Raw genomic sequence first — 18,002 nt, 5'->3', positions numbered from 1 at the left:
ATAATACTAAGAGTACCTGTTTATGTCCTCACTTGAACTGTGAAAGCCCCTGAGTGGAGACAATATTTTATTCCTTTTTCTAAGCACACAGCAGATATCTAATAAATGTTTGATGAATATAGTTAGATAAATGGACATTTGAATAATATGTGTAATAGTCATTTAATAACTTTTTTAAAAAGCTTAAGTTTGTTTAGTTCTTGTTGTAGGCCAAGCACTGTGTTAAGATCTTAATATACATTTTATTTTATCCTTATAAAAACCCTAAGAGGTGAGTATTATATCCATTATACAGATGACCTGTTTAAGTTTCAAATTAATTTATAACAGTGATAAACAGAGACAGATACGAATTTCATCTTGGGTCCAATTTCTCCAAAGCCCCCATTTTTAATACCTGCCTTATATTTGCCTCAGATTTAAGCCTCAATAATGGGTATTCTCATTATTCAAATAAAGCTTCAAAGGGACACCTGAGTGGCTCAGTGGTTAAGCATCTGCCTTCGGCTCAGGTCATGATCCCAGGGTCCTGGGATCGAGCCCTGCATCGGGCTCCCTGCTCAGCTGGAAGCCTGCTTCTCCCTCTCCCACTCCCCCTGCTTGTGTTCCTTCTCTCGCTTTGTCTCTCTCTCAAATAAATAAAATCTTAAAAAAAAAATAAAGCTTCAAAGGAGTAAGAATGTTACATTTAGAACATTCAAATGAATATGCCATAGTTTCTCAAAGAGGGTTTCCCAAATAAATTATAAATAAATAAGTTACAAGATATCAAATTAATACTAAATTTTGATGTATTAGAGAAAGAGAATGGTAGGACAATATATTTGTGTGTGATTAATTACTCTGGAATTTTATAAAGCTCTTCAAAAAATCTTTGCTCATGGAATGCTTGAGGTGCTATGCCTTTTTGTACGTTAGTAATAGAATTGTATTAGATTGAATTCAAGAGAATGTTTCATACACAACAAATCGAAGAATAGCCATTTGGATTCTGAAAATTGTAAGAAGCATTTTTAATAATATAAATTAGATTCAAACAGCTATCACAAGACGGCAAACAGATTAAATTGCTTGCTTACCCACCAGAGATTACACTAAATATATATAGGTTAGAATAATAAAGAAAGGAAGAACAAAATTAATGCCATCAATTAGTTTACTTATAAATAATGGGTAAACTTATAAACTAAGATTTTCTTAATGTGGACATGTTGTATGACTTCATGCAAATATTTATGTTTTACAAGCTTGAAAGTTAACACAATCTTGAAGGTTAAGAGTTTGCATTTTTGAGAGACTTAATAACAAGATTGTATGTGTAACATTTTGACATCTAAGACAGTTAAACCTGTTTACCTAGAGTATCAGGAAACTTACAAGAATAATATCATATACAGTGGAAGATGTAAAGTAAGTTTAACAATGATGTTGTTTTCTCACTTGGAACATACACTTTGAATTTACAACAAAATTATGATTGTGTTAGGTTTTCAAGATATTAACTATAAGGAATAAAATGAATCTCAAAAATGCAGGATAAAATTTCTTCATAGTTTTTAAAAATATTATTATTTATCTTTTAGGATTTTGAACTCTGGGATGATGTAGGATTAAACATTCCAAAACCTCCAGACTTACTGCAGCTCTACCGAGATTTTGGAAATCATCAAGTGGCTGGGAAAGATCTTGTGGATGTGGCCAGTGGTGTGGAAGAAGATGAATTAGAGGCTCTTACACCAGTTTTAGGCAGCCTTCCTCCAAGCCTTGAAACTCCTCAGATTGTAGAGGTGAGCAATATTAACTAACTAGTCAAGTCCACTAGAAGTATTTAAATTGTGTAAAAGCATGCTATGAGATCTTGAGTTTCTGTTTTTCTCCCATTTTGATTTTAGAACTCCTTGCTAGTACAGAAATTAGAAGATAAAATTAGTTTATTAAATAGTGAGAAATGGTCTTTGATGGAGCAAATCAGAAGACTTGAAAGGTTAGTACTTAATCATCATTTCTAAAAAACCTCTTAAAGTTTTTAAAGAAACTTAACAGATTATATAAATATATAAAATAATATTTCAGTTGTAAGACATAATTTTTCATATTCTAATACTTCTGAAAGAAAGTCTTATAATTGTTTTAAATATTTAATATGTTCTTTTTCCACAAAAAAAGTAATAATCATGTAATTGGTTCCCAATGGTTGTGTCAGTATTAATAAAATAACTCCTTCACACTAATGTTGTAAATATTTCCCACTGATTATTTCATTTAATTCTTATTATAATCCTGTGGGTTAGATGAAATTATTCCCATTGTGCAAATACAGAAAAGAAGGCTAAATGCCAATTCAAAGTTTATAAGGTCATTTTTATGCTTCATTAGTAAGAGTTTGTAGTTATACTTTTAGGTATATGAAGCATTCCTTTATGTAGTACAGAAAAGCTTAAATCAGTTGCCAAACAATTTTCTATTAATATGTTTTACTTTTAATGCATGAAACCTAGTATGAGGTTTATGCTATTGCCAAAGTTTTAAGAATATAGTTGTTCTCTGATAATTTCTCTTTCTTTCTACAGTGAAATGGATTTCCTCAAAAACGAACACTTCACCATCCCAGTAGTTTGTGACTCTGTTCAGCCTTCTTTGGATCATAAGGACTCTGAAGACAGTGGACAAAATCCAGTTATAAATAGCTCAGACAAGCAAAAAGACCAAGATATCCATCTTTCAAAATCAGATGAAGTTGATTCCACTATTCCTAAAGAGAATTTCCCAAATTCTGTCCCTAGGAGAGAAAAAGAAGAAATGCCATCTTCTTCTCCATCAAGTAAAAACATAGTCCATTTTGATAAACCTAACAGGTTAGTATGCAGCCTATGTTTTGAAATGCATCTTTCAGCTATTTAATACCTTGCCAAACTGGAAGAGCTTCATTTCTTATTTTGCAGGTCAGATGTATGAATTTTTACATTTGGCATGAACTTAACACATAGCAAGGTACATGTCTCAAAAACATATCACAAAGTAATTATTAAGTTCAATTACATTAAAGAGAATTAAAACATAAATGGGGTAGCTTCTAGCTTAGCAAAGTACTTAAACCCATAAAATAATATGTATGTTCTGTGTGCTGTAAACTCCTGTAACCAGTGATTTTTTTTTAAAGATTTATTTTATTTGAGAGAGAGAAGGAGAGCGCACATGCACAATCGGGAGAGGCAGAGGAAGAGGGAGAGCGAATATGAAGCAGACTCCCTGAGGAGTGCAGAGCCAATGCAGGGCTCCATCTCACAATCCTGAGATCACGACCTGAGCCAAAACCAAGAGTCGGACACTCAGCCGACTAGCCACCCAGGCACCCCTAAAGCCAGTGATTTTTACCTTTTCTCTGTTCAGTCATTAACAGACTCAGTAGAAGATTTTGGTACTGCATAGTTACCAATGTCAATAGGGGAATTGTTTCTGCTCCTAGTCCTTTTTCCTGTGTCTGCTTCCATTACTAATACTGTATTATTAGTATTCTCTTGATTCATTTACTTAATTTTTATTGGGTCTATCTCAGTGATTGAAATCAGATGAGGTAACAGTGGTACTTGCCCTTTAAGATCAGATTTTTCTAGTGGAGAAAAAATATAATTTAAACAACTTTTAGGTTGTAAATCATTTTAAGAAAGGAATATCTACTGTGTTCTTTTTTATATTTTAGTTCTAAATTCTTTCTGTATCCTAACTTATTTCATACTCACAAACATTCTGTAGTGCAATTCTGAGCCACAAGTCATACTTCCTCCTTGTATTAAACAGAGGGATATTACACCTAGTGTTGGGATATAATAGGAAAGTATGACTGATTTCTTTTAGACTTAGAGGCACTCGTTACTAGTAAGAAGTATTTGATTTTTTTTTTTTAAAGCAAATCTTTCCACTGATGAGCCACAACTTTTTGTATACCTACCAGCCATATTTTTCTTTAGGTATTGGGGAGGTTACAGAGTTGAAATAGATACGGCCCAGTCTTCAAGTTGCATTTTTTCTAGTATGGATAAGATAGAGTCATAAAAATCTATGTTATGATACTCAACAATAATGGCATTTGTAATAGTTCTTTAGTGTTTAGGAGTACTTCCATATATCTCTTTTGGTATGCAAAGCTACTTTCTGGAGAAACGTGGTTGTTAAATTTGTTCAACTAATTTTTTTAGCTCTTAACTATGTGCTAGGCAGTGTTAACAAGGAATATACTGGAAGGCAAAACATGCAGTAATCCCTTCAGTCACAAACATTATAGTATGAGAGAGACCAACAATCAGACAATCGTAATAAAGTATGAAAAATGGTAATATAAGAGAAGTTCACCTTGCTTTGGAAACACACAATCAGGGCACCTAAGCTAGTCATCAGAACGGGGAAGTTTTCAGGGAAGAAGTGTCTAACCTGAGGCATGACGACTAAATAGGAGTTAACCAAACAAAGAGGTAGGAGGCAGAGTGTTCCCAGTAATGGAGGATAGCATGTGCTAGGAGAATGCCACACGTTTTGGGGAACTAAGAAGAATTTAGTAAGGTTTAATCAAAGACTAAGTCATGTAAGTCATGTTAACTCATTTTAGAGAGCTGGGACATGGTAGGTATCTAAGTTTTAGAAAGAATCCTCTAAGGTAGAGATGATTGGAGGGTAGCAAGATGGGAGGAAAGAAGACTAATAGGGTGTCTTTTGGAAGAATCCAGGTAAGAAATGGTTAAGGCCTGACTTGTATTAGAAAGAAGTAGGTAGAATTTAAGATAGTTAGAAGGTAAAAGCTTGATTGGATTTGGGGTGAAATGAAAGGGAAAAATAAAGGCTGATTTGTGGTTTCTGGGTTGGTTGATTAGATGGATCATGGCTGTTCCACTGAAAGAATATGGGAGGAGGAAATAGATGAGCAAATAGACTCAAGCTTTGGTACATTACTCCCTGTGATCACAGAAATCACTGAATGCCACTTTGTAGTGTATACTATACTAAATAACCTCTGTTTTGTAACTTTTAGTGTTAGCTCTTTTCTTTGTGGATTGAACACATAAAGCACAACTCATAGTCATATTTTATGAATACTACTACATAAAAACTAGTGTCGTTTTAGAGATACAAATGTTTTAACCTCGTTTTTTAAACATAAATAAGCTAATATTTTCAGTTACAAAAAAAATATACTTTCTTTACAATATGCCGTGAATGTTGACTGAGCCTCTGCTTCATTTATCTTTAATTTTTACCTGTTTTTTGTGGATTTCTATTATTAAGGTTTATCATTATCATTAGAGAGGTCTGCAAAACTTTAATTCCTGTCAGCAACTTTGTATCCACTGTTTACCTTTCTGGGACCAGAGAGAATTAGGGAGAAAAAAGTCCTCATTTCAGATTTTGCAAATACTTTCTGTAATCATTGACCTGTTCTACATTTCAGGTTTGATCCATTGACATTACGGCTGTTCATTCACATATCATTAAACTTTTTTAAAATCAGTTATTGCTAATTTTTTCCCCTGTGTAATTCTCTAGTGAAGTATCCTTCAAGTCATTGGTGGCTGAAAAATCCATTTAGCGTTTGTGGGGCACGATTAATGCAGGTATAGTAGTTATAACATGCAGCTTACCTTCTCCTAAATGCCAGTGGTAACTGTTTGGTACTCTCCCCTTTTCGTCCAATTTTTCTTCTAGGAAATTGTCTCCTGCTTTCCACCAAGCTCTACTCTCTTTTTGTCGAATGTCAGCAGATAGTCGTTTAGGATCAGAGGTAAATTATATCATATATTCTTGGAACTTTCTTAAAATATTTGGTTTTTCTTAGTATCTCATCCAAAAACAGCTGTGATAAGACTCCATTTCAAATAAATATCTATTTTTTAAAATAATGCTCTAAAAAATAATTCCTAGAATTTTAAACTTTTAAAAAGGTATTTGATTATTTCTGTCCTTTGGATTAAAGTTTTGTTTAGTATCAAAGTGACTTTTTGAAGTCTATTTTTAATTTGTTATGTCTGACATACAGTAATATGCCTCTTTTTGGTATAATTTGGAAACCAGTGTAAGTGTACATATTGTTTATATTTTGGTTATTTTTAGATTACTCCATTATTTTTACTTCATTAGGAGTGGTTATCTTTTTTTTTTTTTAAGAGTTTATTTATTTGAGAGAGAGAGAGCACAAGTGGTGTGGAGGGGCAGAGGGAGACCAAGAAGCAGACTCCCCACTGAGTAGGGAGCCCCATGACGCTAGACGACGCTAGGCTCCATCCCAGAGCCCTGAGATCATGACCTGGGCTGAAAGCAGATTCTTAACTGACTGAGCCACCCAGGTGCCCCAGGAGTGGTTATCTTTGATTGCTGAGTTTGTTAGTTCTCAGATTTGTTTTCCTCAAGTGCTTTGTAATTATTGGAGGCTCATCCTGACAGGGTATTTTGTTATTTTTTTCTATCTTAATACTCACTTCTCCCCTTTTTAGTTGTTGTTTTGTGGTTGATTCCACTCGACCTCTTGTGGGCTTCAGTTTCACAATGTCATTGCTAATATGAAAGAGCTAACGGATGGTTTGAATACATTTCTGGCAATCCTCACAGCAAGACTGGGTCAGCCTCCGGGCCTCCTCCTGTACACAGCTTCGCTCTACAGACTCAACAATTTGATTGCCATAGGCAAAGATTAAAGCTATGTAGGGCATCTTTTCAAGAATAAAAGAAAAACCACTGAAGCAATGTCAGTCCTGTGTTATCCGTAGTTGTTCCCAGAACTGCAGCCTAGTAGGGCTCCTCTGATTCACGCTTGCTTCTTCCTGGTGTTTTCAACCCATTTCATGCTTACAGAAATGTTTATCCTACATGAGACCACAGTTCTTGTTGTTGATGGGGATGTCCTTGTTATTACCATTACCATCAGAAGATGGAATTTTGGATGGGCAGAGGTGGCAGGGTCTAAAGCATGAACTTCAAGAACCATCATTCATGGAAGTTCTACACTGTCATCATTTATTAATTCTTTGGTTTCCTAGGTGTCTCGGATTGCAGATAGTGAGAAAAGCGTTATGTTAATGCTGGGGCGCTGCCTGCCACACATTGTTCCTAATGTACTGTTGGCAAAGAGAGAGGTGAGACACAGAAGGGTTTTCATCCCAGTAATCTCATCATGTTGTCCATTTTCTGTCACTTTGAAGTTTAGTGTTATATTTTTATTTTGTTAAAGTCTATTACTTGCAATCATATTCTTACTTTTGTGCATGCATCTCTGCTCCTAGAGAATGGTTTTACACCTCTGTCAGGTGAGTTCAGTAAAACTGCATGGTATTCATGTTTTTCCAGTTTTGCTTAAAGCATCATTAGCTTCTGCAACACTAACTATTACTGTAGGTCCATTTATGTGCCATAAATACTGTCCGTTTTTTACATTACCAGTTAACTAATTTATTTTATCTCTGTTCTTGATATGATATGCTTGATAAGTATTCAAAAATAGATCCTCTTTGTATTGAAAATTAACCGGGACTAATAATGTAACTTTTTTCCTAAATATACTTGTAGTGACCTATTATAAATGTTAGTTTTATTATATTTGTTTGTCAATAATCACACTTGTCTTACGATGATAGGATAGTTATAGTATTGACAATAACTTTTGAAAGTACCTTCTTTTGCTTTTCTCATAGTTAACTCTGTTATTAACAGATGCTTAAAATATCTAAAATACAGTAGCCTCTGTTATGAGCCATACTGTAAGGAGTTATCTTTAGAGTTATATTTATGTAATAAAAAGTTATCTATAATCTAATTTAAATGACAGTGGGTGATTTATTTGTAACCAAGTTTAATAATTTATTTGAATTATTCAATTTATAAAAACGACTTCTAATTCACAAAATTTTTTACAAAAAACGGGGTAAAAATATTTTAGAATATATCCTATAAGTCTTCTATTATCTTCTTAATATTTACCACTGATTTCAATCATAATTCTTGGGACCTACAGTATGATAGGTACACAATGCATTGGCAAAACCCATATAAAGCTTATCCTTAATTATCCGTTTAGCACAAGAAATTTGTACTGATCCTCAAGAAAACTTACTTGTAGAAACTTACATGTAAAACTTACGTTAAAAATTTTTACTCCTATAGGTGTTTTGAATTTAAGAAAAGATTTAAGACTGTTTTCTTACTGGTGGCTTTATTTTACCTAATATATAAAAATAGTTGTGCGATATCAATAACTGTGGAAGATTCCTATATCTTGAAGGATCAGTGTCCAATTTCAGATTGTTTTGCAGGTCTGCCTGGCAGAATGGTGTTTGAGCTTCTTTTCCTTTTTTAGCTTGTAACATAATCCATGCAATGCATTAATGTTTGCATCCCTTTTACTATGTTTCCTTAATATAATCTTTAAAATAGCACAGAAACCTAATTGTTATGAGATGCAGTTTAAGCCTTATTTTAATTTTCCCTTTTTTTATCATAAAAGATTCTACCACTAAAATCTGATTGTACTGCATGAAGTATTTATAAATTTGCATCATCAGTAATCAGATACGTTACATATATAAATATATATGAAGCCATATATATTTATACATACACACATTTCGTTTGTGGTATGATGTTTACTTTTATGGCTGATTTTAAGTTTTTTGTATTTAAAAACTATATACTTATAATTTCATGAAGAAGTGATCGTTTATCTTTATGTATTTGTACATTATTTTATCAGAAAATTTACCATTTATAATATATCAAAGTTGTATTCTCTTGAAACTAAATTGGTAAATAATGGTTTGGTTTGAAACCAATCCCAGGGCATGAAAGGACAAAACGTTTATTTCATTTCATGCTTTGATATTAGATTACTTTTATTTAATATTTTACCTTAATTCCTTAAATATGAATTTTTAAAAAGGTCTTGTGATTAAAGGATTAATATTTTGATTTTTTCTTATTTTTCAAGTTTTATATAATCTTTTATCAGGATAAGCCTTTTATTAATATGTAAATACAATTAAAATGTCCTTCAGTAAACTGGTCGTAGTAATATCCTAGCTGGTTAAATAAATAAATAAATCATTAGAAACATGATTTAAGGTTTTGATTAAGTAACACATTTACATGGTTTAGCTTCTTTTTAAATATAAAAAGATAAACAACAAAAACTCTTCCCCTGTCCCTAAGCCACTCTTCCACATGCAATAAATGTTATAGTTTTTAGTAAGTCTTTTGCCCATTTTTTAATTAGGTTGTCTTTGTTTTTGAGTTGTAAGAGTTCTTACAATTCTGGATATTAAACCCTTATTTTATATATGATTTGCAAATATTTCCTTCCATTTGATAGCTTGTCTTTTCACATTTTTGAAAATGTCCTTTGATGGACATTTAAATGTTTTTCTTTTGTTGCTTGTGTTTTTGGTGTCAAATCTAAGAATCTATTGCCAAGTCTGAAGCCAAGATTTATCCCCTATGCTTACTTCTAATAGTTTTATAGCTTTAGCTCTTATATATAGGTCGTTGATACATTTTGTATCTGTATATGGAGTGAGGCAGGGGTCCAGTTTTATTCTTTTTGTGTGATTGTCCAGTTGTCCCAGCACTATTTCTTGAAATGTTTCCCCACTGAATAGTCATGGCACCTTTGTCAGAAATCAGTTGTCTGCAGATGTTTGGATTTATTTCTAGACTCTCAGTTCTGTTTTTTGGTCTTTAGCCTATGCCTGTATGAACCACACTATTTTGATTACTGTAGCTTTGCACTAAGTTTTGAAATTGGGAAGTATGAATTCTCTTTTTTTTCTTTTTCAATATTGTTTACCTATTCAAGGCCCCTTGCAGTTCCATAGGAATTTGATACTCTACTTTCATTCTGCAGTAAAGATCATAGAAATTTTGATAAGAATTGCCTTGAATTTATAGATCACTTTAGGGAGTACTGCCATTCCTTTTTTTTTTTTTTTTTTTTAAGATTTTATTTATTTGTGAGAGAGAGAGGAGGTGAGGGACAGGGAGAAGCAGACTCCCCACTGAGCAGGGAGCCTGATGCAAGGCTCAATCCCTGGACTCCAGGATCATGACCAGAGCTGAAGGCAGAAGTCTAACCGTCTGAGCCACCCAAGCACCCAAGGAGTACTGCCATTCTAACGGCAGTAATTCTTCCAACTCATGAACATGGGATTCTTTTCATTTATTTATGTCTTTAATTGCTTTCAGCATTGTTTTGTAGTTTTCTATGTCTAATCCTTCACTTCCTTTTAGTTTTTTTAAAGGTTTATTTATTTATTTTAGAGAGAAAGAGGGTGCATGTATGGGTGGGATAGAGGCAAAGGGAGAGACTCTTTCAGGCAAACTCCTTGCTGAGCACAGAGCCTAACGCTGGGCATGATCCCTCAACCCATGAGATCACAGCCTGAGCCCAAACCAAGAGTGACATTTAACCTACTGAGCCACCTAGGTGCCCCTTTTGTTACTTTTTTTTTTCTTCACTTGTTTTAATTTATTCTTAGGTATTTCATTGTTTTGGATGGTATTGTAAATGGAATTTTCCCCTTAATTTCCTTTCAGATTGTTCATTGCTGATTTATAGAAACAGAACTGATATTTGTGTGGTAATCTCTTACTTTGCAACTTTACTGAATTAGTTAAATTGGTTCTAGTAGTTTTTTTGTGGATTATAATGTGATTTTCTTTATCTGGAATAACATTATCTGCAAATAGAGTTTTGCTTCTAACTTTCCAGTTTTGGATGGCTTTTATTTCTTTCTCTTGCTTAATTTCTCTGGCCAGGGCTTACAGTACAATGTTGAATAGCAGTGTTTTGAGAAAGCAGATATTTTTGTCTTATTCCTGATTTTATGGGGAAAGCTTTCAGTTTTTCACCATTGAATATGGTACTGGGTATGGATTAAGGAAGTTTTCTTCTTTTCCTATTTTGCAGTGTTTTTATCATGAAGGGATGTTGAATTCTGTCAGATGCTTTTTCTGCATCAATTGAGATGATAATTATTTTCCCTTCGTTCCATTGATATAGTATAATACGTTATTGATTTTTCAAATATTGAACTACCCTTGCATTCCTGGGACAAATCCCACTTGGTCACAGTGTATAATCCTTTTAATGTGTTGTTGGATTTGGTGTTAGTATTTTTTTGCACAGTTTTGCATCTAAAAATTCCTAAGAGATATATATATATATATATATATATATATATACTACTGAGAATTGTCTGGCCTAACATCCGGTCTATTCTTGAGAATGTTCCATGTACACTTGAGAAAAATATATCTTTTGCTGTTGTCAGAGTGAGTGTTTTATAAATGTCTATTAGATTTAATTATTTTATGGTGTTCAGGTCCTCTGTTTCCTTACTGATCTGTTTAGTGGTGTATCCATTATTGAAACTAGGATATTGAAGTTTCCAAATATTATAGAACTGCACTGTATTTTTTCAGAAATATTTTGTGCATGTAAGCAAACTCAAATATATGATCTTTCTTCCATGACTTACACAAAGTACTACACTCCTATGTACTATTCTTTACTTTGCTTTTTTTCCATGTAACATTATATTTTTGTATCTTTCTAGGTCAGTATATAAAGAACTTTCTTGTTCTTAAGGCTGCAAAATATCTAGTCTTTTTATAGTCTTTTAAACATGTTTTAAATTAGTGTTTTTCAAACTTTATTGGGCACACTCAGTAAGAGAGATTTTACGTGATGTGCCAGTATATACTTTCATATATATAATTAAAATGAAAGTTTGACAAACCAGTATTGCCTTTACTAATTATGAAAAGTTAAATAGAAGACAATTGATATCAAACATGATTTTATAAATATTTTTAAACAATAAGGAATATACCTAAACAATAAAAAAGAAAAGAATGCTCTTTATGATCCATTTAATTATTTTTTTGACCCATTCTCTTAAAGGGAGTGACATAAAGGTTAATTAAAGCTATCTAATAAATTAAACTTACTATTTTTTTATAAAAGTGGAAAGCACAGTGAATAAAGATGTGTTATTTGTTTTTGTTTTTTAAAAGAAAAGTAACAACCTCATTCAATCTTTAGGTCATAATTATTGCGTTTTCTAAATTTAACATACCGTAATATTTCAAATCTAAGATGCCATTAATTGTAACAATTATGTACCTTTACGAAAGAGGAATTCCAATGAAATTATATCATTCTCCATTATAAGGTGTACCCCAATTTCAGAGATAATAAAAAGTGAAAAAAAATTTCCTCCTATCTACTGTTAAATAATGGTAATCTTTTTTAAAAGTATTTTAAAGACCTACTTGTCTATTGATTTGAGGAGGAAAAAAAATCATGAACAAATTTTCTATTTGTGGCTTATGTAGTAGCTCATCTTAATGAGTTCATTGAAGAATTTGAATCTTTCAAACCAAACTACAGAATAAATGTATGTGTATAGGCTAAAGGAGTTGATTTTTCACAGTCTCTGCTTTAAATGCATTTGAAGGGAAAATTCTGTAATTTAAAAATAAGATTTCATAAAAGATTACTTCTAAAAGCATTTTTAAATGATATATCTAAATTTAATTTTTATTTTCATTCTATGCCAAGGAAAGCTGACTCGGAAAAGCAAAGGAGAAGTCTGGGCCTGGAATGGGGATGGGCAAGTGGAAATGGGGAATGAGTCCAAGCTTTCTTTTTGAGACGTTGAAATTGTTCCAAAATTAGATTGGTGGTAGTTGCATGACACTGAATATACTAAAAACCACTGACTGTACACTTGAATTTTTATGATATATAAAATATATCTCATTAAAGCTGGGGGAAAAAAAGAGGCAAAGGAGAGAACCAATTCCCTAAAAGTTTTTTTTTTTTAATTTTATTTATTTATTTTTGAGAAAGAGAGTGAGAGCATCACATGAGCAGGAGGAAGAACAGAGAGAGGGAGAGAGAGGGAAAAAGAGGGGGAGATAATCTCAGCAGACTCTGCACTGAGCCGAGAGCCTGTTGAGGGGCTTGATCCCATGACCGGAGCTGAAACCAAGAGTCAGACACTTAACTTACTGAGCCACCCTGGTGCTCCTCCCTAAAAGTTTTAAATGTAGTAGTATCTCTAAAGAGCTGCTTATCTTCTGAGAAACCAAACTTTGCTCTTTTATATTACATTCATGTTTGCTCCATGATGAATTTTTTAACTTATGAGTTATAATAGCCCAGTAATTATAACTATATGAGAGTGGTGGGGAGGAAAAGGTTATACTTCTGTCCTTCTAAGTTCTTCTAAGTTCTTTAGCTAGTCTAATAATCAGATTAATATAGGACAGATTCATAGGAGAAAAATAAATTCAGTTACCTATGTATAGGAGGGCCGCATAGCAATATAAGATCCAAGGACAAGCTGGGCAATTAATTAGGCTTATATGCCATCTTGAGCTAATGGTGTAAAAACGGGGAGGAGGGTGATTCACAGGACAATAAGAAGAGCAGATGTTGGTAATTAGGTGTTTGTCCTTTCATACAGATAAGTCATTCAGATAAAAATACCTATTTCTTGGAAGTAGCTCTCTTTCTGGGCAGGCCCCCTATCTAAATTATTTTTGGTAGTTTAAGGAAGAGGTAAAAGTTTTTCTTTGGTTCTGCTGGATCTTGATTGCCTTCAGCTCAAAATAGTCCACATGCCAAAATGGCACATTTTGGGGAGACTTGTTCTGAACCCCTTCAAGAGTTATACAAAAGAATAGTAGATAAGTAAAGTAAAATAGATAGTATGGTGAAGTAGATAAGCTTTGTCCATCTCTTTTGGACAAAGCTCTCTAGTGATTACTTTTACTATTTAATGTGTGTTTGTATGTGTATGTTAATTTTGGAAGTAAATCACATTCTCTTTAGCAGTATCAGTTTTTTGGGGTTTGTTTGTTTTTTTTTTAAGATTTACTGGGGGCGGGCAGAGCAGTAGACTCCGTGCTGAACGTGCAGGGAGCCTGAGGCGGGGCTTGATCTCAGGACCCTGAGATCATGACCTAAGCTGAAGGCAGATGCTTAACCTACTGAGCCCAGGCACCCCAGCAGTATCAGGATTTTAAAGTCATTCAAGTATTTTAATTAGGCTTCCTGAAGGTTGAACCTTAGGAGTAATTCTAAGAAAATAATAAGCAGTAGATAATAATTCTAAGAATAGATACTTTAGGAGCCTTGAAGTATAGAACTTGTTCCAAAGGTGAGTAATCTTTTTTTTTTTCTTATGTGAGTCTTTGTAATGTCCTACCTTCCTCCCTCCTTCCTTCCTTTCTTTATTTCCCTATTTCTTTATTTCTTTTTATTTTTTTAAGTAAGCTCTATGCCCATCATGAGGCTTGAACTCAGAACCCAGAGATCAAGAGTCACATGCTCTACCAACTGACCAGCCAGGCGCCCCTCTTCCTTTTTTAAATGTATTACTGTCAACACCCTGACAAGTTTCAACTGAAAATCTAAATCAGAGGGTGTACATTTATCATAGCTTGAATTTAAATTGTAATTTGGTATTGCTTAATATCTAGGCAAAAGACCAAATGGAAAATTTTAAAATAACATCTACTTAAAAATTTTAAATGACGCTTGAGTTATAGGAAATAATTTTAATGGAACAATGAGGGCAAGCAGTGAACTATAATTTACTGGACTAATGTGTTACCTTTCTAAACCGTAGAATTTTTCTTCTTGATCTGAAGCACTCAGACATTTCCTCCTTGGCATCTGATCTAAATGTAGTGCTTCCTTTTCTGTTTTAGAATTCTTTGAGACCTTGAAGCCATTGTCTTACCAACATTTCCATGCCTTTTTTAATGTTAAAATTTGCCTTCATTTCCCCCACCCAACATCTAATCACCGGATTGTTTTAGATCCTTTTTAGGTGCTTCCTCTCCCCACCTCCCCCTTTTTGTAGTCTAAACACACTAATCTTTGTAAGACTAAGAAAGTTAAGTAAAAATACTCATAAAATCAAATGTAAAATTCTCTAAAGACATTTCCTATCTCTAAAGTGATTTCTTTGTTATCATTAGAAGTTATTTTGTTTTAGTTGTAAAACTGAACTGTTTAATGCTCTACAAAATCCCTTTGGCAACCTAAGATTTGAGAGGTGGGAGATCCTTCATATAGAGAGAACTTGCTTTGTTATTAAAATTGCAGAAGTCATTTACTTGAGTAAAATGTAAGTTACTAAGCCTTTTAGATTAATGAATTCTAAAGGCCTTACAAATATCTTTTCCAAAATGACAATAAAGTAATGGAATACCTTCTGCTACAGGATTACTGCACTGATTTGCTCTCTAGTGATTAGTAGGACATCTGTTTTATATTTCATTTCAATACACATTTACTGAGTACTATCAGTTGCTAAAGCATGTTTTAAATGAAATATTTAAGATTTCTGTTGCTTTGAAGTATTGACACAGTAACTTTTTGTTTGTGGGTAGGGGGCCACTACTTTTTGTATATAATGTTACCAAAGCCATAGGTATTTTATTACCATGGTTATTATTTTTTATCAACATGCAGTATTAAATCTGATTTGCTTAAGGATCTTTTCATGTGAAAAATTCTTTATTTTTTAAAGATTATTTATTATTTGAAAGCTAGAGAGAGAGCACAAGCAGGCATCGGGGAAAGGGAGAAGCGGGCTCCCCACTATGAAGGGAGCCCGATGCCGGGCTTCAGTCCCAGGACCCCAGGATCATGACCTGAGCCAAAGGCAGATGCTTAACCGACCGAGCCACCCAGGCACCCCATGTGAAAAATTCTTAAGCTTTAGATATAATGTCTAACATTGCTCTCCTAGTCTCAATACATTTTTTATATGTAATCATTTAAAGACATTTTTAAACCACTATCACCTTGCCTTCTGAAGGAAATTTAGCTACCACCTTTTAAATGTTTCATTCAAGAATTATAAGGAAAGTTTTTAAAACACTAGACTTCTTCATTGGAGAGATGATACCAAAGGGGAGAGATACCAAAGGGAGAATATTGATTCAAATCTATAAATTTATGAATAGTGTGAAAATGGTAAATGCAGACTTAATAAATTCAAGTATTTTAATTAGGCTTCCTGAAGGTTGAACCTTAGGAGTAATTCTAAGAAAATAATAAGCAGTGGATGTATTAATGTGGATGTATTAATACTTCAGAGGCTTGAAGTGGATGTGGATGTATTAATACTTCAGAGGCTTGAAAAAGATGAATGAATTCACAGTAAATAAATGAGAATATACAACAGCAGATACATGTGTACAGAATTCTTTATTTCAAAGGTGGTACAAATGGAACTTGTGAATAAATGAATGAATTTGTACAAATAGAACTTGTGAACAAATAAGATATTTGGAGCCAGTCATAACTTAGCAGTTAAAATCCTTGATGATTCTATGAGAAACAAACTACTCTTTCCACTTTTTTCTGCCATTACTTACTGGGCCTCTTCTCAGCTCTGTATTTATGTAAGAGGAAGCGACTGACCTACTTTATATACTGAGTTATAACTGTTTGAGCCATTAATGTGCCAAGATGTACTCAGTTCTCTTTGGCATGGAATAGCATCCAAAAATGATTGGTAGTGACTTCCCATATGTTGTTAATTTTGCCAGCAAGAAATAAAAGCAAATGGCAATATAATTTATTACTGTGATTCAGAAAAGTGAAATATATTTTCCTTCAAAGTCCTAAGTTCATAGAATTTTAGAGTCTAAGGGTACAAGAAGTGACAGGTTTTCCTCCCATGTGTCAATTTGGATTGGTTGGTAATAGCTGCTGTGTTGAGAAGTGCTTTGGTAAGTGCTAAGGCTTTGTGAGGCCAACTTTGATCTCAGAAGGAAAAATTAATAATTCTACATTAGCAATAGAGAAGAAAATTGCAGGCTGTGCATGAAATAGTTCCCATTTCTGCCCTGATATTAATTCTTTTTATGTTTTACTTGAAGAAACTAAAAATCAGAGAAGTTTGTGATTTTCATTAGGTTTCAGTTTGGCACGTCTACAGCCATATTTCAGTTAAAAGATTCTTTATATTAATGTAGGACGTAAACTTCCTCTTTGATTAAGAATCACTAAGCCTCATGATTTGAAAAAAAGAAAATGAAAGGCACAAAGAATAAATAGTAACACAATTATTTTGCTATGCTTGTTTTTGAGATAAAAAAGCTAAATAATTATATTTTCAACAGTGTGTATGTATGTATTTGCGATTATAGCAAATATCTACATTGCAAAACTTTATATTTAAAGAGTAATATAATAGGAAGAGAATGGAAGAGTATGTATGTAGAGACAATGGAAAAAGGAGGAAGGTTGAGTAGGAAGCAAGAAAACTCAGGAAAGGAGGATCTGACATGAGGGGAAAATACGAATAAAATAGAGTCTTTCTTGATTTTCATGCATTAAAATTTTTTCTCCTTTTGTTAGTGCCTTCTAGAATAACTGCTTTTTCATCTTTAAGGTTCTCTTCTCAGTGGGATATGCTGATGGAATGTCTCAGTCCTCTCCTGAGTATCATTGGCTCTTAGTAGTCTAAATGGAATCCTCTAAGGATTAGGATAATCCCTGTTATTAACGATCTCCTACTCTAGTATCTCATAAAAGGTTGTTTATTTTTCTCATACAAAGTTAAGACTAATCCATCAAGCATCATATTAAATCTCTGGTAAAAACATTACTTAACAATATAGGATCTGTATTTTGTCTTCCATTCCCAGTACAAAATTATTTTCCCTAATTACTTTTTATTACTTTTGCTTTTCATTTGCTCACTAATGTAAAACCTACAGAGGTGCCCAAATACAAAGATGACAGAATAAATGTTTTAAATTTAATTTTACTTCTCAGGTTTATTCTTACCTCTTATCTGTATCTTTGTGCCTTCAATTTAAGATTTATACCAGGTAATTATAATTTTAAAATAATACATGAAGACTTTAGAAATAATGGAAAGGGACTTGTAGTCATTCCTCTAAGCTGTAGTCTCAACTCTGCTAAAAATCGTATCATC

At 33.2% G+C, this 18,002-nt stretch overlaps 1 protein-coding gene across 5 annotated transcripts in view; it reads left to right on the top strand.

The window, feature by feature from the left end:
• The window catches only part of RELCH (RAB11 binding and LisH domain, coiled-coil and HEAT repeat containing), a 108,028-nt gene that overhangs the window by 34,188 nt on the left and 55,838 nt on the right, over positions 1-18,002 (top strand). For 3 of the 5 annotated variants that reach the window (XM_045886601.3, XM_045886600.3, XM_045886605.3), the window contains exons 6-11: positions 1,584-1,787; positions 1,893-1,984; positions 2,571-2,855; positions 5,695-5,770; positions 7,023-7,118; positions 7,266-7,289. In XM_045886601.3, coding sequence (XP_045742557.1) covers positions 1,584-1,787; positions 1,893-1,984; positions 2,571-2,855; positions 5,695-5,770; positions 7,023-7,118; positions 7,266-7,289 — 777 coding nt within the window. The remainder of the gene's footprint in view (positions 1-1,583; positions 1,788-1,892; positions 1,985-2,570; positions 2,856-5,694; positions 5,771-7,022; positions 7,119-7,265; positions 7,290-18,002) is intronic. The other 2 variants (XM_045886603.3, XM_045886602.3) reach the window with 1 other exon arrangement.

The sequence above is a fragment of the Mirounga angustirostris genome, unplaced genomic scaffold (genome assembly GCF_029215605.1).
Source record: "Mirounga angustirostris isolate CCGP_5_RB_7025 unplaced genomic scaffold, mMirAng1.0.hap1 SCAF_14, whole genome shotgun sequence".
NCBI classification, from domain to species: Eukaryota; Metazoa; Chordata; class Mammalia; order Carnivora; family Phocidae; genus Mirounga; species Mirounga angustirostris.
The sequence above is the reverse complement of the archived record's forward strand: the minus strand, read 5'-3'. Positions and strand labels throughout refer to the sequence as shown.